The 26,422-nt window shown below is 46.8% G+C and overlaps 1 protein-coding gene and 1 pseudogene across 5 annotated transcripts in view; both read right to left on the reverse strand.

Annotated features, from left to right (window-relative positions):
- Nucleotides 1–26,052, reverse strand: part of SBNO1 (strawberry notch homolog 1) — a 91,137-nt gene extending 65,085 nt beyond the window's left edge. The window contains exons 1-6 of one of the 5 annotated variants that reach the window (XM_088449142.1): nucleotides 25,726–26,052; nucleotides 23,888–24,019; nucleotides 19,941–20,042; nucleotides 19,048–19,354; nucleotides 9,810–9,854; nucleotides 8,521–8,621 (exon numbers count right to left, since the gene is read on the reverse strand). In XM_088449142.1, the coding sequence (XP_088305268.1) occupies nucleotides 8,521–8,621; nucleotides 9,810–9,854; nucleotides 19,048–19,354; nucleotides 19,941–20,042; nucleotides 23,888–24,019 (687 nt within the window). In that variant the 5' untranslated portion in view covers nucleotides 25,726–26,052. Of the gene's footprint in view, nucleotides 1–8,520; nucleotides 8,622–9,809; nucleotides 9,855–19,047; nucleotides 19,355–19,940; nucleotides 20,043–23,887; nucleotides 24,020–24,196; nucleotides 24,323–25,481; nucleotides 25,494–25,513; nucleotides 25,606–25,725 lie in introns of those variants that run through there. The other 4 variants (XM_088449139.1, XM_088449141.1, XM_088449143.1 and 1 more) reach the window with 4 other exon arrangements.
- Nucleotides 13,073–13,190, reverse strand: LOC148502885 (5S ribosomal RNA; annotated as a pseudogene).
- Nucleotides 26,053–26,422: the final 370 nt, after the last annotated feature.

Consider the following 26,422-nt stretch of genomic DNA (forward strand, 5'->3'; position numbering starts at 1 on the left):
TACCGTACCGCAAGCACAATTCAGAGTAAAAACCAGCCAGGTGACGTGTACTATGACGCTGCCGGGAGCAGTAATGCCCGCTGGACCTAAACCCCGCACCCTCACCGCCGGGAACAGAGCTCCGGCCTACTCTGAACCGGCAAAGTAACCCCTGCTGCTCACCGCTAGGCATTAGAGCAGAGGGAGGGGAGATCGCTCCACGCCGGCTCTCACTGCTAATGACAGCAAGGCACTGCACTGTCAGTGCTGTATTTCTGATGCTGTCTGATTAAAGCGAGACAGCGCTCTAGCTGACTGTTACAAGATATAATTGGCTCTATTAACCTGTTGAGCAACTGGAGCTCATTTAGTAGGTCAGCTTGAGAGTGCAGGGATCACCTGTTTGTGCCCAGTTTCAAACTGGGGACAGTCTGTACAGTCAGCCCTTTGAGGGAGACTGCCATTGCATTCTCATAATTTTGCGCGGTAGCTCCGCCTCTTCAGCAACGCTAGTGCTGAGCCATTACAGCACAGGTAGCCAAGTCTGGAAGGGCGAAGGGGCTGCAGATCTATCTCAGTCCCCTGCTAGTCGGGGGAAGAGATTTAGGCTTGCCACTGCTGGAAATCAGGACTGTAAACTAGGCATAGGGTAGCACGGACGCAGCTTCTATAGTAAACTGTAGCGTGTCCCTCCCTGAGCTACTGCCATGGTGCCTGGGACCCAGACACACACTCTTTATTAGTGGCGGCGGGTCCCTCCAGATGCCTCCATGTAGCAGGCTGACAGACGCAGAGTTCTCAGTCAGCCTGTCCTCAATGCTGTGGGAAAGCTATGAAAATAAATAAAAATTAAAATAAAGATAAAAATACTATTTGTTGGCTGCAGCTCAGCCCTATGTGACAGGCTCTCTCTAGCACAATTCTAAAACTGGGGCTTCTGGGGGACAGAGGGTGAGGAGTCACTCACACTTAAAGATTTAGAGTGCCAGCTCCTTTCATCCACCAGTCCCCTGGTGGATGAAGGAGAAAATAATATGAGATATGGTAAGAACTTACCCTTGTTATCTCTATTTCTACGAAGTCCATAGGGTTCCACAGCATACCTTGGAGTATAGGTGTGACGTCAGTCATCGGGCACCATAGAGTTAAGCTTTCAGCCTCCCAGGATGACTAGGGTTCCCCTCCTATACCCCGCCCCAAGGCACCTCAGTTAGTTACCAAGCCATAGGCCGGAGGAGGAGAAAGAAGAGAGAAAGAAGATCTGGATACACACAAGAATCACACTCTCACCAGAGGGAGACGGGAAAACTGGTGACCAGACCAAAGCCCATCTGCAGCACAGGTGCGACAGGGCGGGAGTCCTGTGGAACCCTATGGACTTCGTAGAAATAGAGATAACAAAGGTAAGGTCTTACCATATCTCATATTTTCTACTTCAGGGTCCATAGGGTATCCACATGATACCTTGGGGATGTCCCAAAGCAGTATCCTTTAAGGGTGGGGACACTCCTGTGCTGAAAGGAGAATCCGCCGCCCGAAGGAAGCATCCTGAGAGGCAAAGGTGTCAAACCTGTAATACCTCACGAAGGTATGGACAGAGGACCACGTAGCAGCCTTGCAGATCTGGACTGCAGAGGCACCACGTCGAGCTGCCCACGAAGGACCCACAGACCTAGTGGAATGAGCCTTCAAAGAAGGAGGAACCGGCAGACCTTCATGAAGATAAGCTTCAGAAATAGCCATACGGATCCAGGCTGCCAAAGTTTGCTTTGAAGCAGACCAACCCTTTTTACGGAAGCCATAGAAAACAAACAAGGCGTCCGACTTCCTAAACGAAGAAGTGCGGTCAACATAAGTCCTTAAGGCCCGCACAACATCCAAAGTGGCCTCACCCACTGAAAGACCAGGTGAGTTACAGGCCGGAACAACTATTTCCTCGTTACCATGAAACTGGGAAACAACTTTGGGAAGAAATTCAGGTCGAGTGCGGAGCACTGCCCTGTTCCCATGAAAAATCAAGAAAGGGGGTCTACAAGAGAGCCCCTAAATCAGAAACACGTCTGGCCGAAGCTATGGCCAGAAGGAAAACAGTCTTAGCTGTTAGCCATTTAAGATCCACTGAACCCAGTGGTTCAAACGGCGGTCCCTGGAGAGCCCTCAGGACCACAGCCAAATCCCAAGGCGCCACAGGTGGAACAAAGGGCGGCTGAATGCGGAGAACACCTTGCATAAAGGTGCGCACATCCGGGATTGTAGCAATCCTACGGTGAAACCAGACAGACAGGGCCGAAACCTGTACCTTTAAAGATGCAAGGCGAAGCCCATGATCTAGTCCCGCTTGTAGGAAGGCGAGTATCCTAGACAGACGAAACTCCCGCGGTGCATAACCTCTCGGTCGACACCATTGGAAGAACGTATGCCACACGCAATGGTATATCCTCGCGGAAGACGGTTTCCGAGCTCGTAACATGATACGCACCACAGAGCTGGAAAAACCCCTGGACCTCAACATGGCTGTCTCAACAGCCACGCCGTCAAAGACAGCCGAGTCAGGTCCGGGTGAAGACAAGGACCCTGCGACAGAAGGTCCGGTCGTAGCGGCAACCGCAGAGGACTGTCCACGGACAGACCCTGAAGGTCTGAGAACCAGTGCCGTCTGGGCCATGCGGGAGCTATCAACAGGAGCGTCCCTCCTTCCAGTTTGAATTTCCGGATTACCCGTGGAAGAAGGGAAACCGGAGGAAACAGGTATGCGAACCGGAACGTCCACCGGAGGGACAGAGCATCCACCAGAGACACCTTCGTCTCTTGTGCGAGACCCGTACACCGGCAACTTGTTGTTGTGCCGAGATGCCATGAGGTCGATCTCTGGAAGACCCCACCTGTCCACCAGCAGTTGAAAAAAGTCCGGGTGCAGGGACCATTCCCCCGGATGAACGTCCTGGCGACTTAGAAAGTCCGCCTCCCAATTGAGCACTCCCGGGATGAAGACAGCTGATATGGCCGGAAGATTGCGCTCCGCCCATACCAGGATCCGAGACACCTCTACGAGAGCCGCCCGACTTCGGGTTCCTCCTTGCCTGTTTATGTAGGCCACGGTGGTAGCGTTGTCCGACTGGACCTGCACCGGGCAACCCTGGAGAACCCGATGTGCCTGCTGGAGAGCACGGAGTTCCAAGATATTGATTGGAAGCTCCGCTTCTGTCGGTGTCCACCTGCCCTGGAACAAGTGTGGACCCGAAACTGCTCCCCAGCCCCGAAGACTGGCGTCCGTTGTCAACAGGACCCAATTTGGTATCCAGAACGGACGTCCCTTGCTGAGATGGGTCGTCTGCAACCACCAGGCAAGGGACAGGCGAACCTCCGGGGTGAGCACTATTGTCTGGGACTTCAGAGACTGAGGCAGCCCGTTCCACTTGGACAGGATCAGGTGCTGCAGAGGTCTGGAGTGAAACTGGGCATATTCCACCATGTCGAACACCGACACCATGGAGCCCAGTAACCTCATCGCCGAGTGTAGAGACACCCAGCGGCTGTGCAGACAACTGCGCACCCTCGACTATAAAGCAGAGATCTTTTCCCCCGTCACAAAGATCCTTTGCTGACCCGAGTCCAATAAGGCTCCGAGGTGCCGAATCCGCCGAGACGGGATTAGAGTGGACTTCTGCCAGTTTATTAACCAGCCGTGCCGTTGCAGTAGCGCAATGGTCAGGTCCAAGTGGCGCAGAAGGAGCTCCGGAGATCCTGCCACTAATAAAAGGTCGTCCAAGTACGGCAACATGCAGACTCCCTGCAGCCGCAGAGAAGCTGCCATGACCGCCATCACCTTGGTGAACACCCGCGGTGCTGTCGCCAGGCCAAAAGGTAACGCCCGAAACTGTAAGTGGTCGCTGCGGATTGCAAACCTGAGGAACTGTTGATGGCGCAAAAGAATAGGGACATGCAGGTAAGCTTCCTGTATGTCCAATGACACCATGTAGTCCCCAGGTTCCAGCGCCAGAATGATGGACCGTAGGGTCTTCATCCGAAACTTCGGCTGCCGCAAAGACTTGTTGAGAGCTTTGAGGTTGAGAATCGGACGATACGACCCATTGGGTTTCTGCACCAAAAAAAGATTGGAATAGAAACCCTGGCCCCTCTGGGAGAATGGAACAGGCACTATAACTCCAGCCTGGAGCATAGTGTGCAAGACCTTCCGCAGCTCCGTGGCCTTGTTCCGGTCTGATGGTAGACCCGTGGTGAAGAATCGAGTCGGGGGTCTGTGCCGGAAAGAGAGGGCGTACCCGTGGGAGACCACCTTGAGAACCCAAGTGTCTGTCGTGGTGACCGACCAACACCGGGCGAACTGCAGCAGGCGGCCTCCCACTTTGGGATCCCCCAAAGGGAGGTCCGGACCGTCAGGCCGCAGGCCTGTCATCAGGCTTAGGGGCCGGACATCTGGTACTCCATGCCTGCTTCCGGGGCTTGGCCGATTTCTTGGGACCAGCCTGTCGGGGAAAAGACTGTGGTTTGGGCCTGCCCTGGGCCCTATAAGACCGAAAGGACGATGGACCTGAACCAGAAGGAACAGCGGCCAACGGGAGACATGCCGATTTGGCTGCCGCCAGCGTGGCCACAATCTTGTCCAGATCTGGACCGAAGAGAACTTCTCCGTTAAAGGGCAACGCCTCCAAACCCTTTTTGGAATCAGCGTCCGCCTTCCAGGATCGCAACCACAAGGTGCGACGAGCAGCCACCGCTGCTGAAGAAATTGAGACACCAGGGTACTAATGTCTAAGGCCGCCTCGTTGATATAAGTGGCCGAATCACGGAGATTACCAATCAACTCCGTTTGCTCGGCCGGACAGTCGGAATCAAAGGACGCCTCCAATGAATCCGCCCAGCGCTTCATCGCTTTGGCAGCCCAGCAAATGGCCATAGCCGGCCGCGCTGCTCCCCCCCGCAAGGGAATAAGCGGACTTCAGGCAGATCTCCACCTTGCGGTCCGTAGCATCCTTAAGGGAGGACATGGATGGCATCGGCAATGTGGCACTACGGACAAGACGCGTCACATGAGAATCCACCTGTGGAGGGGATTCCCACTGAGCAAAATAATCATCCAAGAAAGGATAAGCCACCGCCAGGCGCCTCTGCGGTTGGTATCGCTTGCCGGGCTGTTTCCACGCCTCCTCTAAATGGTCCACTAACTGACCCGAAAGGGGAAAGACTGTGGCGTCACCCTTCACATCCTTAAAAAAGGCATACTTGGATTTAGCAGCTGGGGGAACTTCGTCCTCAATCACCAAGGCTGTGCGGACTGCCCGAATAAGTCCAGGAATATACACCTTGGACCTAGCATCAGCGTCCTTAGTATGGAGAGGTTCCTGATCGTAAGGATCCAGAATCTCCCCATCATCAGACGTCCCTTCGTCATCCTCATAAGGAGCCGACAGACGCCAACGGCCGTTTATGTGGCCGCATCACAGCCTCCCCCTGCAACACATCTGACAAGTGCTGTACAGCAGTCGTCAGGGAGTTAACCCACGCCGGCTCCTGAGAAACCGGGAGAGGGGAAATAGGGAGACTGCGGGGTACCACCAATTGTCTTGGGAAACCCTGCATGGGTGACGACACCACTGACTGCTGGGACAAACCTATCTGCGTAAATGCGGGCTGCGGAGCTAACTGGCCCACTAAGGTTGTAAGCGCCTGAGCGAAACAAGCCCAGGGCGGCTCCTGTACCGGTGCTGTAACCGTAGTAGGCCGCGCCATTGACAAACACTGCCGGCAGAGGCCCTCCGCGCTACCCTCCCCCTCCGCTAAAGGTACTTTACACGTAGTACACAGTAGCCGGAGAGGAAAATCACTTTCAGACATAATGGTACCAAGTATGTGACCCCTCTTACCAATTGTATTTTAAAGAGGCGAGAGACCTCCCTGCAGCACCGCACCGCAAGGGCTTAGCAGAAAGAAAAGGGACAGAAATAAAGCCGACAGTCAGAATAAAAGATACAGGCAGCAGCGCTAGCACAGTCACACACAATGCAAAGAAAATCAATTCCTGCACTAACAGCGCTGATCACTCAACTACGCAGACACAGGGTCTGGCAGGACACTGCGCTGCATACACAGACCTGACCACAGCGGAGGAGAGGTATGCGGGGGGACCCAGACCACGATGCCTCCGTCCAGGCTTCCAGCAGCGTTCACCATGCGTTCAGGAAGATGGCCGCCGAGGAGCAGAGAGGAGGCTGGCCTGGGGGAGGACTGTGCGCAGCGGGGGAGGCGCCAGCTGTGAGACAGGGAAGGCGCGCTCCCCTGGCATGCATTTAACCCTCGGGACGCCGCAGCGCTACCGCTCTGCTGCGGTCCGCTGTCCCAGGGGGTAGTGGAAGCGCAGGTTCTTACCTGGCTCCACGCTGCAGCCAGTCCCCAGGGAGCCCCCTGCCTGGGGACTCTGGACCATGTAACAGCGGGGACCCACCGCGGGACCCCGCTGCTTACCTCGCTGTCCCCCTTGATTCCTGCCATGGTCCGGAACATCTGGGGTCACCGCTAGCTGTGACCCCAGATGCTCACCAGCATCCCCGGATCGGTACCGGTGTTCTGGTACCGACAGGGGTGTAGGGAAGACAGCATGGATGTCAGGACTGACTGTCCATGCTGTACATCCAGATGTGCAGCCACAGCTGCATGCAGGAAAACTTCAGGGGCTCTTCTAGCCCCCACTCCAACAGGTGCACCAGACTCCGGCCGGGCACCAAACTAAACTGAGGTGCCTTGGCTCGGGGGCGGGGTATAGGAGGGGGACCCTAGTGCATCCTGGGAGGCTGAAAGCTTAACTCTATGGTGCCCGATGACTGACGTCACACCTATACCCCAAGGTATCCTGTGGATACCCTATGGACCCTGAAGTAGAAATTGTAATAGAAGCCAGTCTTTTCTTGATTGAAGGAACAGGGACCATGACCTCTGAAGAAATCAGAGCCTTAACAGCCCCAGATGTTTTTGTAGAGATGTGGGCAGACCTGTGGTGAAAAACTTCAGAGGCAGACTCTGAAAGTCTATTCTGTATGCCACAGTCACAATGTCCAGAACCAAGACATCTGAAGCAGGAGAGAGAAGTGACCTCGGTTTAAATAGGATTTCCTGTCACAAGACAAAATCATATATTCACTGGCTACTCCAGATGCTGCTGCTCAAACCGCGCACTGGAGACCGAAGTCAGTGGCATCCAGGGATCCCAGACTCTAGCCTGGGGGTGAGCAATAATCAGACCTCCAGCTGCTGTAGAACTACACAACCAAGCATGTCCTGCCAGTTTTGCTATTTGGCCATGCTAAAACTGTTGCAAAGCAGCTGGAGAGCCACTCATTGCCCACCCTTGCTCTAGCATGCATCAGCACTGGCGGATCCATCTGGAGAACGTACCGCAGTGCAGGCAAAAGCTGCCACTAAAGTGAGCTCAGTCTGCCCCCAGGATCAATAACAATTATAATTCTCTCAGGTCTAGTGCCAGGCTCCGCATACCACCATCTAGAGCCCAGTGTTGCAGTATACACAAGTGGATGGAGGAGAAAAATGCCTGCTTTATTTTTCACGATCATGGACCCAGGTTACAGAAAGGTACAAAAACAGTAAGCCATTTATTTTTTGTTTAATGAAGCAGTTTTGTATTCATGTTAAATGTGATACAGCTCAAATAATACCTAGGCACCACTGAACATTTCAGGATACTGAATTAAGGGCCTGATGCAGATGTGGACGCAATGCCGATAATTACTCAGATTGAGTGACTGTTTGATGGTTACCCATTGCATACGTGTGTAAGGAGCTCCGCACTTTGAACTGCTATTACGCTCACACAGGGGATTCATTCGCCAAAGTAAGTGACAGGTAGTCAGCATCTGTAGGAAGCAACAGGGAGAGTGGGTGGGGGCGGAGACCCTCTATGTCTGCAACAGCTTAGATTTACTCTAAAGGATGATGGCCGCCAGATATGAGTTAGTCATTTACTGCATTGTGTGTGAGCGTCAGATGCAAGATGCATTCATTGGGCGTCTCTAAGCACTGAGAGGCGAGAGAGTCATTAGCATATTTTAGCAATTATATTCCTTGGGGGCAATTTCATTCAGAGCGATTCGAATAGCGACGGGAAAGATTTATCCAACTGTCCCAATCGGGTCCAGCACTTAGTCTGGAGATGCTGATTTTGGCACCTTAAGCCGGGAGTTTAGTTGCAGTAAACCGCATTCTTCGACTTTAGTGCTGGCGCAATGCTGTTAGCGCACAAGCTAAGTCAGAAAATAGCATTGCAGCCCTAGTTTAGTCGGCTTTCTGATCGCACCTCAGGAGGGTGCGAGCAGAATCCTGTGGTCAGAAGTTAAGTTAAATGAGCGAATTTGAACAGGAAGGTACGCCATGTGTTAGTAAAGATGCACAGGCAGGTGGGTTGCGAAAACAAAAAGGAGATTAGAAAGGGTTAAAAGTAAAAAAAAAAAGATACCACACAAAAAGTGACTATAATGATCAGCAAAATCTAGAGCTTCAAATGTGACTTACATTCGTTGGAGAAAAGCTTCTCATTTTAATATCGTCATTAATCCATATTCTTGTCACTTCCTTATTGGAAATATCTTTCTTTGTACCATTGAGTAGGTCAGCTAGAAATATAACATTTTAGAGAATACAACATTAGAACTGAAGTGTACAAGTGCACAGGAATACACAGAAAGATCAAAAATGTTACAAGATTTTAAACAATAGTCCAAATAAATTTACAAGATTACCAATGAGTAGCTAAAAAATGTTCTTCTAACCCTAATACACCCCTCTATTTATTGTTAAAATGTACATAATATGCAACAAGAGTCAATGCTGTAAATAACACATACTGTATATACTCGAGTATAAGGAGAGTTTTTCAGCACATTTTTTGTGCTGAAAAAGCACCCCCTCGGCTTATACTCGAGTGAAGTGTGTAGCACTGACCGGACGAGTTCGGTCAGCGCTACACAGCACAAACACACAGTCGCCAGAGCCGGCAGCTGTGTATTTGTTGTAATCAGCAGCCGACGAGAGTCTGTCATCGGCTGCTGCTGCTCCCATTGCGGGAGCCATCTTCCGGCTCCCGCCGTGGGTAATGGGAGAGACGTCATGAGTAATGACGTCTCTCCCATGCAAAACGGCCGGAGGAGCTGTTAGCGACGAGACCAGGAGCTGGGGTTTCAGGTAAGTGATTTATTTTTTATTACGTCTCTCTCTACTGGGGGGAAGGGGGGGAGATTACCACTGGGTGTACTACCAGGAGGGGATTACTACTGGGGGCACTAAAAGGGGGGATTACCACTGGGGGCACTACCAGCTGTTGCATTTCCCACCCTAGGCTTATACTCGAGTCAAGTTTTCCCAGTTTTTTGTGGTAAAAGTAGGTACCTCGGCTTATATTCGGGTCGACTTATACTCGAGTATATACGGTACTACTTATTTCAAACTTATCACTCATGTAGCAGACAGGTGCCACAGTAAAACAATCATCTGTAGCTCAATAACTGCTGTATTTCAGCACATAGTGAAATGAGTAGAAATGTGGGAAAAAAAAAAACGGGGATAACTTTTCACAAGACTTTTCGCACCAGCAAAAAGTCTTTGAAATTGAATACAGGGATAAATGAAAATAGGTGAAAATTACGGCCTTTTCGCTTCAAATTGAACATGGCCCTATGGAGGGGGAAGTGGAGGGGAGGAAGATAATAAAAAACACCAGATACAGAAACCACCAGGAATAGCCATGTGAATAAAAGGTTCATTGCATAATGTGAAAACCACCACCACCAATCAAAATCCCTTACCTGACGTGGTGGCACTTACCACCTTTGGAGAGAATATTACAATTTCTGTAACAAACATAATATATTTCGGAATGTAGCAGAAATACATTGTGACCAAGCATTTAAACCTAACATTGGAAAGCTTTCAGCATTACCCTTGAGCATCTATATCTCCTCAGTTACCAATGAGTCATTTGTCATAAAAAAAGAAGAATGGTAACAGCCATCAATCAGTACAGTAGAAGAAATCTTATTTCTGATAAACTATAGGTAGAGAGGCCCAGAAAGCTCAAGATAAGGGTTCCCATAATGGTTTCTATTTATATGTGAATAATTATCACTTTGAAATGACTGGAAGAGTCATACATGTTTTAGTAGCAAGTTTAGCAGTTATATGTTCTGGTGGATGGTTGGAGATGAAGATTCAATGACGCAAGATATACATTTTCAGTGATGTGTTTCAGCAAAGCGTGTGCACCCCATAAAACAGTAAATGGGGAGTTTCCTGAGTTATACCCAGTCAGTCTGGCCATCGGTTTTACATGTGGACCCTCCAATCAGTGCTGCATAAGCCTTTTCATAGCTAGCAGCCAATTTTGTGTAAGTAAAAAAAACAGGATTTTGGTACTTACCGATAAATCCCTTTCTCCGATTCCACAGGGGACACTGGAGTTCAAGACAGTGGGGTATAGACGGTGGTAGAGTAGAGCCTGGCACTTTAAATAATTTAGAAGTGTGACTGGCTCCTCCCCCCTCTATGCCCCATCAGCCCCAGTTTAAGAACTGAGCCCGAGAGAAAACAAGAAGGAGAAGACCACAGAATGGAACAAGACCGACTGAAGGAGAACAGAGGAACCCATTGCAGGGAACCCTGCAGTCACACAACCATATAAGGACCTAACAAAATGGCAGATACGCAGCGCTGGGCGGGCGTCCAGTGTCCCCTGTGGAATCGGAGAAAAGGATTTATCGGTAAGTACCAAAATCCTGTTTTCTCCTTCATCCACTAGGGGACACTGGAGTTCAAGACAGTGGGGACGTCCCAAAGCTAACCTTCCGGGTGGGAAGCGCTGAGAACTTGCTAAGCCTGCGGAAAACCGAAACAGGAACCATAAGCCCAAGTGAAAAACAAGTGCTGAGGACAAGTGATGTAGAGCACAGGAGACAATCAAAACTCCTCGCTAAACCGCCACAGAAATTCCACAAAGTACAGAGTAAGTCGAATGGAACAGGGAAACCCACCATTCGGTGGACAACAGCAGACGAGATCCTCAGAACACCATAATCCCAGCTGAAAACAGAGCAACAGGACCCCTGTTCACAGTGAGTTTCAAAACGAATCCATAGGAGAGGTGGTAACATGAGAAAAAAAACCTCAAGAAACCTGTACCAGAGGGTAACACAGGAAAATGCAACTGTTCCTGACAGCAGAACACCAGCACTTCCAGAAATAAGCAAATCATATAGATGTACGTAAAATGATACCAATCTACAGAACTGAGCCTGACTACTGACTTCTTGAACAAAGAGAACACCAGGAGTTAAAGCAAAGACGGAACAGTTGCCCCGGACACTTCTTGAGGTTCAACTAATCACAGGGTTGCCACCCTGCAACTGAAAAGAAAAACCCACAGCAACAAACCCCAAGAACGATAACTTCCAACGTGATGGAAGTACGTAGTCAGAACCAGCTGTAGGCCCGAACACAGCATGAAAACAATCGGGATACCCTCGCAGTTAAAATCACGGATGTCACAGCCAGCCAGGGTGAGCGAGCTACCACTATAGGGAAGCCTCCCAAAAGCAAGGCTAGAGCACTAGGACAACCCTGAAAATACCAGTCGGTTACATGACAGTGTAATTAAAGTATCAACAGATACTGAACAGGAAAATCAACTAGGCCTTCTGTATGGAACATAGTGACCGTCACACTTTAATGTAAAGATGTGCATTAGCCCTTAGATGCACCTCAGTCCAGAACCGAAACAGATTCTATATTCTATTCGTGTTACGAATCTCTGTTAGAACTATAAATCCATACGTCAGAAAAGCTCTAAAGTGTAGAGCCAATTGATATGAATGGATACCATAAAGGAGCGGATGGCTACTAGGACAGCTAGGGTGCAAAAAGGAGAACAGCTGTGTAATGTCAGGTTGCATTAATATGGACACTGTCCTAAGCTGTAGTGGGGTAAGCTCACCACTACCTGTGAGCGACCAGAAACCCTCTGGGCACTATGCCGAATGTCACAAACTATTCCCATCTCACAGCAACCAGCCTCTTCAGGTAGAAAGAGGAGCTTTGGTGGACCAAGAACCCATGTTCTACAGCTTGGACTTCAGTCTGGAGATGTTGCCGTAGGACCTACTTTAAAAACTAGCAGAATGTTAATGAACCACATTCTAGCTTGTTCCATTAGGAATGCACAGAAAGATTATACATACCGTGTACCCCAAACCGCTCTGCTAGTAGAATTATCCTTACATTAACGACATAATGGTGCAGCACATATTAGCCAAAAGGGGCAGAAATCACAGGATAGCGTACACATAGGATATGACATATTTGATGCTGGATCACCACCAGTGACCCTATAGTGATCACAATGATAGGGATAATCAAAATTTGATTTCATGCTCACCAAAACAATACAACCCCTGCCGATATCGGCGAGCGCCCCCCTGGCCTAAGGCATAGGAGCAACAACTGCAGCCCAAATAAAACCCCGAGGATGGAATAGAACCTGGATCCTCCATGTTCTGATAGGGATATACCTAGGGCCACTGCAGTAGAGACTCATCTTACTGAAATAGCTTGTGCAGTCTGCGACAACTCAATAATATGGAGTACTGGAATTTTTACTGAGAAGGGTACCTGTACATAGTCATAGAATGTGCTCGTTATCCCAATAGAGGATATAGTCTTAACCCAATTAGGGTGGAACAGGTCTTTTTCGCTTATTAGGAAATATACATACAAGGAATGGGATGGGAAGTACAACTCTATGAAAAGAAGTTAGTACCAACAGATCAGACTCCTGCACCAGGAGATCATAATTATATATATATATATATATATATATACACACACACATATATATATATATATTTTCCAGAAAACCCGGCACTCATAACCTTGGGTCAGGGGTACTTGCTAGGGTGCCTTTCCAAAGGTGCATGACGCTTCATCCACATAGCATAGAACAAACGGACGGCACTCCATAGATTTGGTTAAGAAGAATAAAATATATATATAGTACTTAGATATAGCATTCTTATAGATAAGCCTCAGCACCTGGTATTCCCAGATGGTCTCCCATCCAAGTACTAACCAGGCATGACCATGCTTAGCTTCCGAGATCAGACAAGATCGGGCATTTTTAGGGTGGTGTGGCTGTAGGCTCTTATTTGGGGATACTTCCGTCCGCTGTCAAGGGCACCACTGAAGTGTAGTTATATTAGTAATAGGCCCCCCGAAAAGGGGCACCTTAATATTGTCGTGAGGCAGAATGTATATGTATGTATATATATATATATATATATATATATATATACACACACATATATTATATATATATACATACATACATAAACATATGTAGCCTATAGCTCATGGAATCCCAGGCGACATCTCATCAGAGACTTAACTGGGACCCTAGGCTACATGGTCATAATAATTTTGTAATTATAAGAACCTCTCTATATACTATCCTTAAGAAGAGGTAGAGTAAAGCGGAGTTATTGTACCAAACTACCACATCAGTCCAGTCTCCAATCGCAGCATCTTTCGTTTTAAAATATGCTATGTATCAGACAATATTATTATTATTATTATTATCCTTTATTTATATGGCGCCACAAGGGTTCCGCAGCGCCTGACAAAGTACAGAAACAAATGAGCACACAAGACAACAGCTATTAACAGTACAGACAATGCAGTGCAAGTACCTGATTTATATACATTGCTGCATAACACCTAAATAAGCAGCAGGGTGTCAGTAATCAGTTTTAGGTGCCATTGTGAATGAAAGTAAAAGTAAGGCAAGAAGAAGCACGTGAGGAAAGAGGGCCCTGCTCGCGAGAGCTTACATTCTGAGGGGAGGGTCAGACAAACAGGGGTGACACAGATGGGCTAGATAGTGAGGAAGGAGCATAGAGTAGTGGGTTAGGATGAGCGCTGGAAAGCATTGAGGAAGAAATGGGTCTTGATGGCCCATTTGAAGATTAAGAGCCAGGAAGCCAAGTGATGGAGGAATTTTGCCGGAGCAGTGGTGTCAGAGGGGTAAATCCAGGGTTTGGTGATGGCTAGGAGAATCCAGGCATTGCAGATGAAGTGCTCATGAACGGAGACCAGTTTATTATAGACAAAACTGGCTTTCCAGAGGGAACAGGAGAGAGGGACAGAGTTAAGAGGTGAGAGGAGAATGAGATTATTAGGGTTGATGCAGTGTGGAGGTGATACTGATCTAGAGAAGGGGAATAAGGAGTGTGGGGTTATGTGGCTGGCTTCTGAATGAGGAAGGGTGACAGCAGGTGGTGGGTCAGGTGGAGGTTTAGTGTGGTGTGGGGGGGGGAGAGGATAGGTAACTTGGAGAAAAGATAGGGTGCAGGGTTTAGTGGTGGTGCAGCAGGACCATGGTGGAAGAGAAGTGAATAATACTGGAGTTGTGGGAGATGCAGTTGAGAGACTTATATGTGATGAAGAGAGACAGAGGAGGGGGAGAACGTAGAGGGGACTATGGATGGAGAAAAGAGGTGAAAACTGGTGGTAGAGGAGAAAATAATGTAGCGGCTGAGTGAGGGTGGAGTAGAATAAAAGAGACATCGTGTAGATGAGGCGGTTGGGGGTGAAAAAGTCAGTAGTAGTAATGAGTTTGAGATGAGGGAGCAGTACAGGTCAAAATCAGATAAAAGAAAGAACAGTGCTGGAAGATGTAAAGGCACAACTACAATAGTAAATTATAACCAAAAAAGGAGTGTAGAGCTGTTAAAGTAGCAAGACTTGAGAATTAGTCTAAAGTATGAATATATATATATATAAAAAAAAAAAGGTATAGGTGTGAAACAATGGTAGATACTACAGTAAAGATAAATTGACAGTGGTATTGGAATGATTTAAACAATGTAGAGAAGAAACGCAAACATACAAGTATTAAATGTTCAGTAAGCAGGTAGTTGCTTGCAATGCTGAAGCAGGGTGTTGTCAAAAGGTGTGTCCAGGTTATAATGGAAGCTGGTTGCTGAGTAGCAGGGTTTCCAGAAGCTCAGAAGATCCTTTGCTTTTTTCCAAGTTATAGAGAGTTCTTTTAAAATATTGTCCTCCTGCTTAACTCCTGACTAACTCTTGAAGTTATGCTGTACATGTAGTCCCACTTAGAAAAAACCCACTTTGAAATAAAACCTAGCAGCCTTGTACAAGCCTAAAGCCTTGTGACCTACTGATTATATAGTTAAGCATAACATGTGTAGTCACTGATGACACCCACCCTCATTACCCTCACCCACACCAGATACAAGTCATAAAATTCTAATACAAACAAGCAAGCCAAAACAGCATCCCATGAAGCTAGGAGATAAGATCTGACTATATAATTAAATTTAAAGTTACTCTGGTGTTTACAGATATTAAATAAAGACAGTATACCCAGCAAATCAGAGAATTCCAAACAGCATTGGTTTTTCTATAATAGGTGCCTGGTGCAAATATATGATTACCCAGCAAATCAGAGAATTCCAAACAGCATTGGTTTTTCTATAATAGGTGCCTGGTGCAAATATATGATTACCCAGCAAATCAGAGAATTCCAAACAGCATTGGTTTTTCTGTAATAGGTGCCTGGTGCAAATATATGATTACCCAGCAAATCAGAGAATTCCAAACAGCATTGGTTTTTCTATAATAGGTGCCTGGTGCAAATATATGATTACCCAGCAAATCAGAGAATTCCAAACAGCATTGGTTTTTCTATAATAGGTGCCTGGTGCAAATATATGATTACTTTGAAATAAAACCTAGCAGCCTTGCAATAGCTGATAAAAACAGAGAATTAGAAATACACTGTGTATATATACATAGCGTTCCCGCTAGGCTGTTTTAGCGGGGCGCCCTGCCCTCCTTCTGGAGGGCAAAAAGCACCCTGCCCTCCAGGAGGGCAAAAAGCGCCCTGCCCTCACAGCCTGCGGGTGCTGTTCTCACCCACAGGACGCAGTGTCCCGCGGGTGGAGAAATATGTGGTTTCCCGGCATCTATTCTCCCTTTCTGCAGCGCCTGGGGGCTGCCCGGCATGTCCGTAAGCGCCGGGCACGCCCCCAAGTATGACGAAAAGGGGACGCGTCTTATAGACACGCCCCCTTTTCTGGCGCGTGCATAAGTTTGCCCTCTCTAGCTCGGGCGCCCTGACTGCCGCCGGAGCTAGAGTGAACACTATATACACACACTATATCTATCTCTATACACATTATATATATATATATATATATATATATATATATATATATATATATATATATATATATATATATACACACACACACACACACACACACATATACACACATATATACACACACACACATACACAGTACAGTGCATTTTCATATGTGCATACACGTACTAATGTTTAAAGTAGAATTTGAGCAATAGTTAGAGCCATGGAAGAACTGACTCAAGACCTTGGTTGAGGCAAGGTACACTCTGGACATGTGTTCATTCTGCTACAGCGTAGCGGCAGGTATGAACTACAAGGAGCAACCAAGTTGGTTTATAGTCCAACACCTTATGAGGCTAGCAAGTCTAACCATAGTGTCAACATTTTCCCTGTAGTGCTATAAAAACAAGGACTGTACCTGTATGTACTGCCGAAGCGAGCACCCTAATTGTATTGACAGATATTTTACTCAGGAAAAAAAATAATTTTTTTTTTTATAATTAATATATATATATATATATATATATATATATATATATATATATATATATATATATATATATATACACATATATACATACACACACATACACCCTTGTATAGGGGAGGATTACAGAGATACATTATGCCATAACTACTTGAGCAACAGCATCCGCCTTATGAGCTGCCTTTAATGAGAGTTCCGTTTAATGAAATAGCAGTGCTATAAGGAGCACACCGAGGGACGGAGGTCTCCTAAACAGCGGGATTACAGTACTGTTAGCACCACAAAATGGCAGGCCCGCGCTGCAACTTATTGCTAGGGGAGCAGCGGACTGCTGGGGTCTCCTCTCCATAGAGATCGGGGAGATAAATCCCCATTACAGACCCCTGGCAGCCCATCAGTCTATTTAGACGGATCTCGAACCTAGGTATGCGGCGCCCCAGGCGGGGACTTAACGGCATACGACACAGTTACCTATCTAGGAGGCACCCCCTAGGGGGTGAATAGTTCACAGGGCCTTCGCGCCGTGTAGACGGCTGTTGTCTCCACCACTAATGACAGAGGAGGGACCGTTTTTGTGACTGCCTCGACAGCTCTTAGACAGTCCACTCCTGCTAGACCCGCGGACTAGTAAAAATAGCCCCCGTAAGTACTCAGTTCAGAGGGCCGGGGCTTAGAGCTCCCTTCCACTCCATAGGGAAGAGTAAAAACCCCTTCAGTAGCTGTACCTGGAAGTGACGTGAGGGCGGAAGTGGAGGTTTTTGCTCACACTTTCCAGGGGAAATAAGAAAGTCGGCCCCTTGCGGACTCGCTTCGCTTGTCACCTGAATATATTCCCCCTCTATCTGGTAGAGAATGACGCTGGACACCGGCCGATGATGTAACCACCCCCCCCACACACACACTCCCCCTCCATAGTTATGGAGAGTTACTGTCGGCCTGAGCAGAGAGTAGTAAGGAGGGAGGCTACCAAGCGGATATTTACATGCCCGACAGCCGCTAAGCCCCGCCTCCATTACACCACATTAATGGCGGTAAAAGAGAGAGGAGGGCACATTAGGCATTGCCAGACATAACCCCCCACGCAGGGCGAGGTGCGCTGACCATGCCTTTTCAGCCCTCTTCATTAGAAGGGGGAACCGGTAAGGCCGTTCTATGTGAGTGGGGGAGCAGGATTGTGAGAGCTGGCGTCGGTGCTTCTTTCATTCAAGCACCGACCCAGCAACCCACAGCCAAGAGCGCTGTGAACAGCAGCCGCGCTCTCCTGCGGCTCTAAGCATAAGCCGGCGCTTCTCTCAAACAAGCATCAGCGCGGCAACAAACAGCAGCGCTGAGCGTTCTTCTTGCGCCCCGCCCCCAGCCCCGTTATACAGGGCTGGCTGTTTATGCTAGACTCCCTATATGGGAGTAGCGGGACGCGGCAGTCTCCCTCCCTGTATAGCAGAGGGAGGAATCAGTGACAGCTGCGGCAGCACCGCGCTGTCACCAACGTTCCCGTATACTTGATGTAGAGGGGCCTCCCCTCCTTAATAGGAGGGGGGGATCAGTGGCTAGGTTTTAGCCAGAGACCCGGACGCTGACTGCCGAGTGCAGCTGCTGGTCTCATCAGCAGCTCCGACACTGTCAGGACTACTGGCAGGGGGAAGGAGGCTGTGTAACAGCCGCGCAGTGCACGCTTTCCCTGAGCCCAGCGTTTTGGCCCACCGCTCCAGCTAGTCAAGAGTGGTGGGATATACTTACAGCTGCTGCGGCCGGGATGCTGGGCTGAGGGGGCGGCGAGGAACCCGGACACATGCTGGTTTCAGCAATGGCGGGTCCTCGCAGGGTTCGATGACTCCCTCTTTTGTGTGCCCCCTCCTCAGGGTCACCAGACACAGGCTGCAGTAGCTGTGGCAGTGCCCTTCCCGGCGGCTCCCACGTAGCAGGCAGACTGCCACATCAAGCAGCCTGCCTGTCCTCAGTGCTTGTTCATAAAAAAACACTAATTATATGAGACAGGCTGGAGACAGCCTATTGTGCAACCGGCTCTCTCGGGCACATTCTAAAAACTGGGGCTGATGGGGCATAGAGGGGGAGGAGCCAGTCACACTTCTAAATTATTTAAAGTGCCAGGCTCTACTCTACCACCGTCTATACCCCACTGTCTTGAACTCCAGTGTCCCCTAGTGGATGAAGAAGAAAATATAATATTTGTTAGTGGAAAGCTAATTTCAAGAAACAAAAATTCTATAGCTCCATAAATATCTGCCTTGTTAATTAGTTCAGTAGTTTAAAAAAAAAAAAAAAAAAAAAACTAACACTTCACTGAACACAACATACTTGAAAAGAGAAGCCATTAGGTACATACTTGCAGCTGTTGCAACTGGCTGTGCGATGTTAGGTGGTGGTTTTAACTTCATTAACTTATTTAGACTGCTGTTCTTAAGCAGATCTTTTAGCTGAATTTGTTCTTTTGCTGGGACAGCAGACACAGTGGTTTTGACTACTGGTGCGGTGGTGGATGGTCTTGTTGTAGCAGTGGTCTGAAGGTATTTTGTGACCGTGATAGTCTGGCGAGTGGTAGTAACAGGTGGAGTTTTTGCCATCACTATTGTATTACCAAGAGTTGGCAACTGGTTAATTTGATTCAGTACAAACGTTGTAGTGGATGGAGGCTGTAAATAAACAAAAGAAAACAGATTTATAACCTTTAAAAGATGCTCAACAACTACTATAGTTACAATTTTTGAAGGAGTTTCCTTGAAGTATGAGGTTCTGATAATGGGCAGATGTTATGGAGGGAAAACCATGCTTATTTTTTCTGCTCGCACCTCTAGGCTATATTTGGTTCGTTTTTGCATTTCAGTATTGTCTGAATGGAGTAAGGGAGATTTTATACTTTAAGAAACTAAACCTCTGTCTTATATTTATGTCAAAACCATCTGTAAACCCATTACAGTGGTGGGACGGGGAATCATACAGACTGGTTCCTGGCAAAAAGGTCTAATACAGACATCAATGTAAAATTAATCTAATAGTAAGCGATATTCAATGTACTCTACAGAAAATGTATTTACCAATTAAAGTACACATTTAAATGCAGAACAGTGATCAGATTTTGCAGCCCTATTCGTCAAAAAGTAGGAATAATGAAACTTGGTATATGCTGCCAGTTTTACATATACAAATATTCAACTTCTTACATGGAATTTTAAAACAAGCTTTTATTATTGTTCCCAATAAGCAAATAATGCAGCTTACCCTGACATTTAATAGTGCTGGGGATACAGACACTGGTTCATGCTTCACAGAAACTGATGCTTCACTCTCTTTGTTTCCTCCTAATGCACTGATTGGCACAGCCTGCCATACATGAAACAAACACTTATAGCATACACAATAAGCACATATATAGAAATAACTGTTAAAGTTGTGAACTACCATTTTTCAAACTTATACTTTACACTATGGTGTAATATTGAAATGCATAGGCAAAAGAAAAAAAATATGCTCAAATAATTGTGAACTGAGATATCTAGCATACATATGTTGCTTATAAACAAGACCCAAAAGGGGCATATCCAATTGTCAGCATAATTTTATTTAAATTAACCACCTATCGGGTCCAACATCCGTTTCACGTGGCTATGCCCTCTCCCGATTCATGCGCCAGCCAAATGAAAACAAAAAAAGCCATGCACACTATTTTTGGCTGTTAATAGCATGTTAATTATGGCTAAAATCAGCCTGTACACTAAAAAACTGCAAATATAGGATAACTGTATAATTGTATATTACTAGACAAAATAAATATTTGGTGCTCCAAACAAATGTTTCAAACAGCTGATTTTTCCATTTTTTAACAGTGAAAGCGTTAGCTGGAGTGAAGCTGCACGCAGAATGTAATTTGTACAGGAACAATGGTAAAAGTACACTGGCAGCGGAAAGTGGCGATGGTCTTAGGTGCGTCTAGGGACTATGGTGTGACTGGGTCGCCAGGCATAAAGCGGCTAAAAACTGGGTGGCTAGTTCTAGCTGTGGGGCAGGAGCGACCGGGACTGTGGTACAGCAGAATCTCGTGCTATGGACCGAGTGGCTATGAATTCTGGTGCGGCTGGATCGTGGTCTGGATTGACCAGACCGCAGAGTGACAGAAGCTAGGGTTACGATGCGGCTAGGATTTCTGATCAGGAAGCAGGTTCAGGAAACTGGTAACAACTACTTAGAGCGCAAGAACTGAAGAACAAGGCGAGACTGGCTAAAACGCTGGCTTCTGACCACAAGGAAACACACGTACTCTGGAAGTAAGGCAAGATCACTGGCAGAAAGTATAGGGCAGGCTGTAACTTAACAGAAGCAGGGACCAATGAGAGCAAGCCCTGCTGAAAGCCTCCTTGATGAATGAATGGATTGCAGCTATGAGCTGCACTTACACAGACAGCGTCCCAGCTGCCTAGCAACACCCGGGCCTGGAATCTAAAGTATAATGCAGCGCCCCAGTCGCCTAATAAGGCCAGGACCTGCAGCCAAGATGACCAAATATTCTCTGTTAAGCACTGCAGAATATATGTGCACTACATAAATATCAAACAAATCTGTCACGTCACAAATATACCCCAATGTGTCCTTAGCATTGCTAGGATTTAAAAAACAAAATTAAATGGAAAAGATTAGTTTTTAATGTATACACATTTAAAGTAGGTACATTTTATCCAATATCTAGATACATAATATTGCATCATAAACTATTACACTTACAAAAGCAAAAAAAGAAAGTACCTTCTCAACAGAGACATGTATTAATCCATAACTAAAGGGGCATACACACACACGATACAATATATTTAAACGATATGAATGATAACGATATAGTTCAGTATGTATGCAGTGAACGATCAACGATGCGCGCTCCTGCTGGACGATAACGATGCTTTGGACGATATCGTCGAGAATTGCCTGTTTAGAGATGTGGCAGGATGATTTCACTGAAAAATAACTTTCAGTGTGTACACCCAATATCGTTTGCACTACAGAAAGTTCAAGGGAAATCTTTCACCAATATTGTTAATACAGCACATCGTCCCGTGTGTATGCACCAAAAAGGCCCCCAAACATCTACTAGCCAGTCACGCGATCGGACCGGCGGCCATCGATGTTCTGCGATCCATTGGAGGATCGGTGAAATTTTCAGTGTTAAATTTCACCAATGTGCAAACCACTAGCATATTTTGGTCATGAACGGCAAATCAGTGAAATACATTATGTTGGATTTCACCGATCCTGCAATGCCGGGTTGCAGGAACGCGGCGATCTGTCAGTAGGGTATGGGATCCTTTAGTGTCTGTTACAGAGCAAGAGATATAATCAAATGACACATGCTTGCCATGCCAAGTGCATGCAAAGAAACAATGGGCCTGCACACAGATTCCATTAAATACCTACAATCACCCAAAATGGAATTCTTATCACCGGTAAAGTATAACTCAGGGGTTCTCAACTCCAGACCCCAAATACCACCAACAGGTCATGTATTGTTGATTTATTTAATCTTGCACAGGTGAGTCTGTAATCTATTTTGCTGGGTCAGTAATTATCCCACCTGTTTCCACAGATAAGAAATCCTCAAAACATGACCTGGTGCGATACCTTCAGGGTTGAGGTTGCGAACCACTCGATTAACATATGGAATGCAACCCAAGACTACCATGCTTAAATTGCCATTTCATTGCTGAAAATACAATATACCCAGAAAATATCTTAGGCTGGTTACATAAAATGCCAGTGACACCAGATGTCAGACATGAAAAATCAAGGATTTTAACACTAGTGGGTAAGGGGCCTCATGGTTGAAAAGTATATTAACATCTGATTCCCTGCCGCATTTAGGGGAAAAAAAAGCAATCAGATTTTATTTCTGTAACTAAGTACCTCTTAAGTATGTATCTGAAAGTCATATTTGTTAACCATAGTCCTACAACCATCATTGCTTTTTCAATAGCTATCTGGAGGACAACCAAACATAGCTGCCTGCAACAAAGTCACAACTTTCTGCATGAAGAGTAGGGAGAAGGAGAATGTTACAGTGAAAACAGGGCTGAGAGAGACATTCCAAAACCTCTCTGATCATTAGAGCACATGGCATTCGACTACAATTAGCGTTCCTGCTAGGCTGTTTTAGCGGGGCGGGGCGTCCTGCCCTCCTTCAGGAGGGCAAAAAGCGCCCTGCCCTCATAGCCTACAGAGGCCATCTTCACCAGCGAGTCGCAATGTCCCGCGGGTGGGGAAATGTGCGGTGACCAGGTCACCGCCGGTAAATAGACGCCGGGCGCATGCGCCCGGCATCTATTCTCCCTGTCAGCAGCGCTTAGGGGATGCCCGGCATGCCCCCAAGAGTGCCGAAAAGGTAGACACACTCCCTTTTCAACGGACGCGCCATCTCTAGCTCCGGCGCCCTGCCTGCCGCCGGAGCTAGTGTGAATACTATAGAATTGTAGACAGGTAGCAATGTGGAAAAATAATTCATAGCCGTCTCACTGTTTTCATGGCATTGCTACTTTAACCATTGTAAAAAGGTGCAATATGGTTGACAGAACGTAAAAAAAAAAATTATATATATATAGCAATTCTGGCATGAGGACACAACCTGTATCACCTAGTCCTAGCTAATCAAAGTAATGTCAGCCACAGAGAGACCATACTTGCTAAACAAAGTAGTACAAAGCTTGAACATATAAATCTAAGGAAATTAAAAAGGAGACTGTTTGAGGGACTTTCCAGTGTGTAAAAAACAAGGACAACCTAAGATAAACACTAATAGTTTAAGAGAATATATAAAACTGTTCATACAAGGCAAGTTTCATTTCCAGACATTACATAGTGCTCTAATCCTAAAAGATGCACTCTGCTCTGAAAGTGGACTTAGCCTTAAATAAAAGAGCGAAGCAGAGAATAACAGCTTTCAAACACTAAGATTTCTGATGATTACAAAAAAGAAAATAAGCTTTAACATGGCTTGTATAACAAGAACCTGTAGAAGTAGTAGGAAGGCCATTTTTAGGCCCAATGACACCACCAAATCAATTAATACATTTCTGTTCCTATGTTATCATGCATTTTCAAAAATCCTTTTGAGACCAAAATGTAATAAGCATGTTTTGAAAAAATAATCTTGACTGTTCTATAAATGTAGAATAACTGATATTACTTACTTGCTGGTTGACTGGGACTGGCCCTGGAGCAATGACACCTATATCCAAGGAATCGCCATCAAAAAGATCATTGGGACTGATGCCGCACTCACTCAGAGCAGCGAGCAACAAATCTTGCCCTGGATCCATCATCTTTAAACAAAAAAAACAAGTTGGAAAAGTTAAAAAAAGTTTTTTAATCAAAAGTCTAATGTTCAGTTTCATCAGCATAGGAACAGATGCTTTAATGCAAGGCTGTGGAATTTCTAGAACATAGCAAGTTCACAAAACTGTAGAAATAAAAGTAGACTGGACATCTTCCTTTCTTACCGTAGTTGCCTGAGCTACAATTAATTGAGTTAATTGTATGGTAAATTAATCAGAGGAATTCGTTATCCATATTGTAAGTAAAGAAAGGATTACATTTGCTACTGTCACAGTTGGGGGTTGGGTGTCCGATCTTTCTCTAGATCAAAACAAATAGAATTTATGAAAGATTGAGCTTGATGAACCTATGATTTTTGCACCCAACTACAATCTATGTTCCACAGTACATATTGCTTAAAAGGTATAAACAAGCAAGCATTAAAAACAGTAAGAAAAAAATAAATAAAAAAAATTGAGCGGGCCTGGACAAACCAAATAAGCCATGCAGACTTCAAACACAAAATATCAAAACATTACATGCAGTTTCTTTTTTACCAATAACTGTGTTCTTGTAATAGCTGTCAAAATCAAGGTTCATGCCAGCATTACAGAGTCCTCAGGAATTAAAAATCAGAAACATTGCAATAAACCAGTCTCTTTGCTTTGTGAGGCAGTCCAAGCAGATAGCCATCTTTGCTCTAAAGGCCTCACTACTGCCTTCTAAGAGAATACTTACATTCTGCAGTAAGATAGTGATTTCTACCAAAGGCATATGGGCCTTATGATACAACAGAGAAAGACTGCCATTTGCACCATTTATTGCCAATTATCAAAGTTCATACACCATTAGAAAATATGAGTGCATCATATGCCAATCTGTACAGCTCATTTAGAAACTCAGATGATAGGACTTTGCCTAGGAGCCTGATAATAGTACAGAGTTAGGAGAACACTGTCATGCAGTGTATATGTCCCTGGGACGTCCCAGACCATTGTGGGAAGTAAAACACGTGTCAGCCGTACCTCATGCTGCTTTATCCTACCGACAAAGGCATTATTAGCTAGTAGGGATCATATGAAAGTCAGGTACAGCAGAGAGTAGAAGGCTACACCTTTGCTCATAACCCCATGCAAAGGTCAGCGGTACAGAAACACCCCAACTCTCCAGCCTTCCTCTTACCACGTGTTACCAACATAAACTTCCGGGTTGGGCCAGAATGACTAATCCTAGCCCAGGGAGGGAGATCGATCCCGAGCAGTGACTCCCGGATCGGGGGGGGGTCACACCCCAGTAACGGAGAGGGTAATGCAGTGCTGCCCTGGTGCTCGCTGAGCGGGGCCCTCGCCGTGTTCGAAAGGACACCTGTTGCGGGCCCCAAAGGGTTTAGAAGTGCTGTGAGCCGGGCACCAGGATCAGTGATGGGGAGTCTGTAACAGTAGCAAGAGTACGACATACATACATACATACATACATACAGGGGAGGCGGGCGGTGTACGCACACTGGGTGACAGGAGGGGGAGATGAGTCACGCACACATGCGGTTCCCAGGAACTTGGCTGGTGAGGGTGAACTGTACCCGGTAGCATCAGGCCTGTCGGGGCCTCTACGATCTCATCTCCAGCCCGGCATAAATAACCCTCCCCTTATCCTCCACGGCTACCTTCCTCCCCACCCCCAGCGGGGCATCTCCCCGCCCTCTCCCATCACTCACTGTGCTGTTCCCAGCGCTGGGCTCTCTCACTCGCTGCCGTAGCACGGAACTGATGCTGCTACTCGGAGCTGCCGCTTTCTACCTCACAGCCGCCATCTTTACCGGGGAAACACTACAGCGCAGCACCACGTGACCAGCACAGACCGAGGCCTCTCCATCCGCCCCCGCCAGCCACTGCCTCGCTGTGTCCGACCGCTCGTCTCTCTTCCAAGCCTCTTCCCGGTAGCCATGACGTCACCAGGCGGCCGCTGCGCGATTATTTTAATTTTCATTATTATTATTTTGATAGGTTTCATGAGGCAGAAGGCGGTTGGGAGTCACGTGACAAAGTCCCTCCTTCTTGGAAGTGACGTTGGTGGGCGGATCGGGGGAGGGCTATGTCGTCAGACGTATGCCATATTGAGAAGGTCAAGTGACTAACGGAAGGCTAAGGTGACAAGTAGTGCGGAGAGCAGGGTACAAGTTTACTTTGCTCATATGGGAGGACGGAGGTCACCACCTAGCAACAGCTAGTCAGACTGAGTGACAGCCATTGTTTATTTGTACGGCACCACAAAACTGATAGAAACAGAGCAACTTTGACATACTGTAGGAGGTGCAGCCCTGAGGTCCATTACGGTCCTAATAACCTTTTCATCGCACGTCTACGGGATGCAAGCTGAAACAAGCGAGATTTCCCTTTCTGGAAATCCCGTAA

Source organism: Taudactylus pleione, unplaced genomic scaffold (assembly GCF_031769625.1).
Source record: "Taudactylus pleione unplaced genomic scaffold, aTauple2 ptg000479l, whole genome shotgun sequence".
NCBI classification, from domain to species: Eukaryota; Metazoa; Chordata; class Amphibia; order Anura; family Myobatrachidae; genus Taudactylus; species Taudactylus pleione.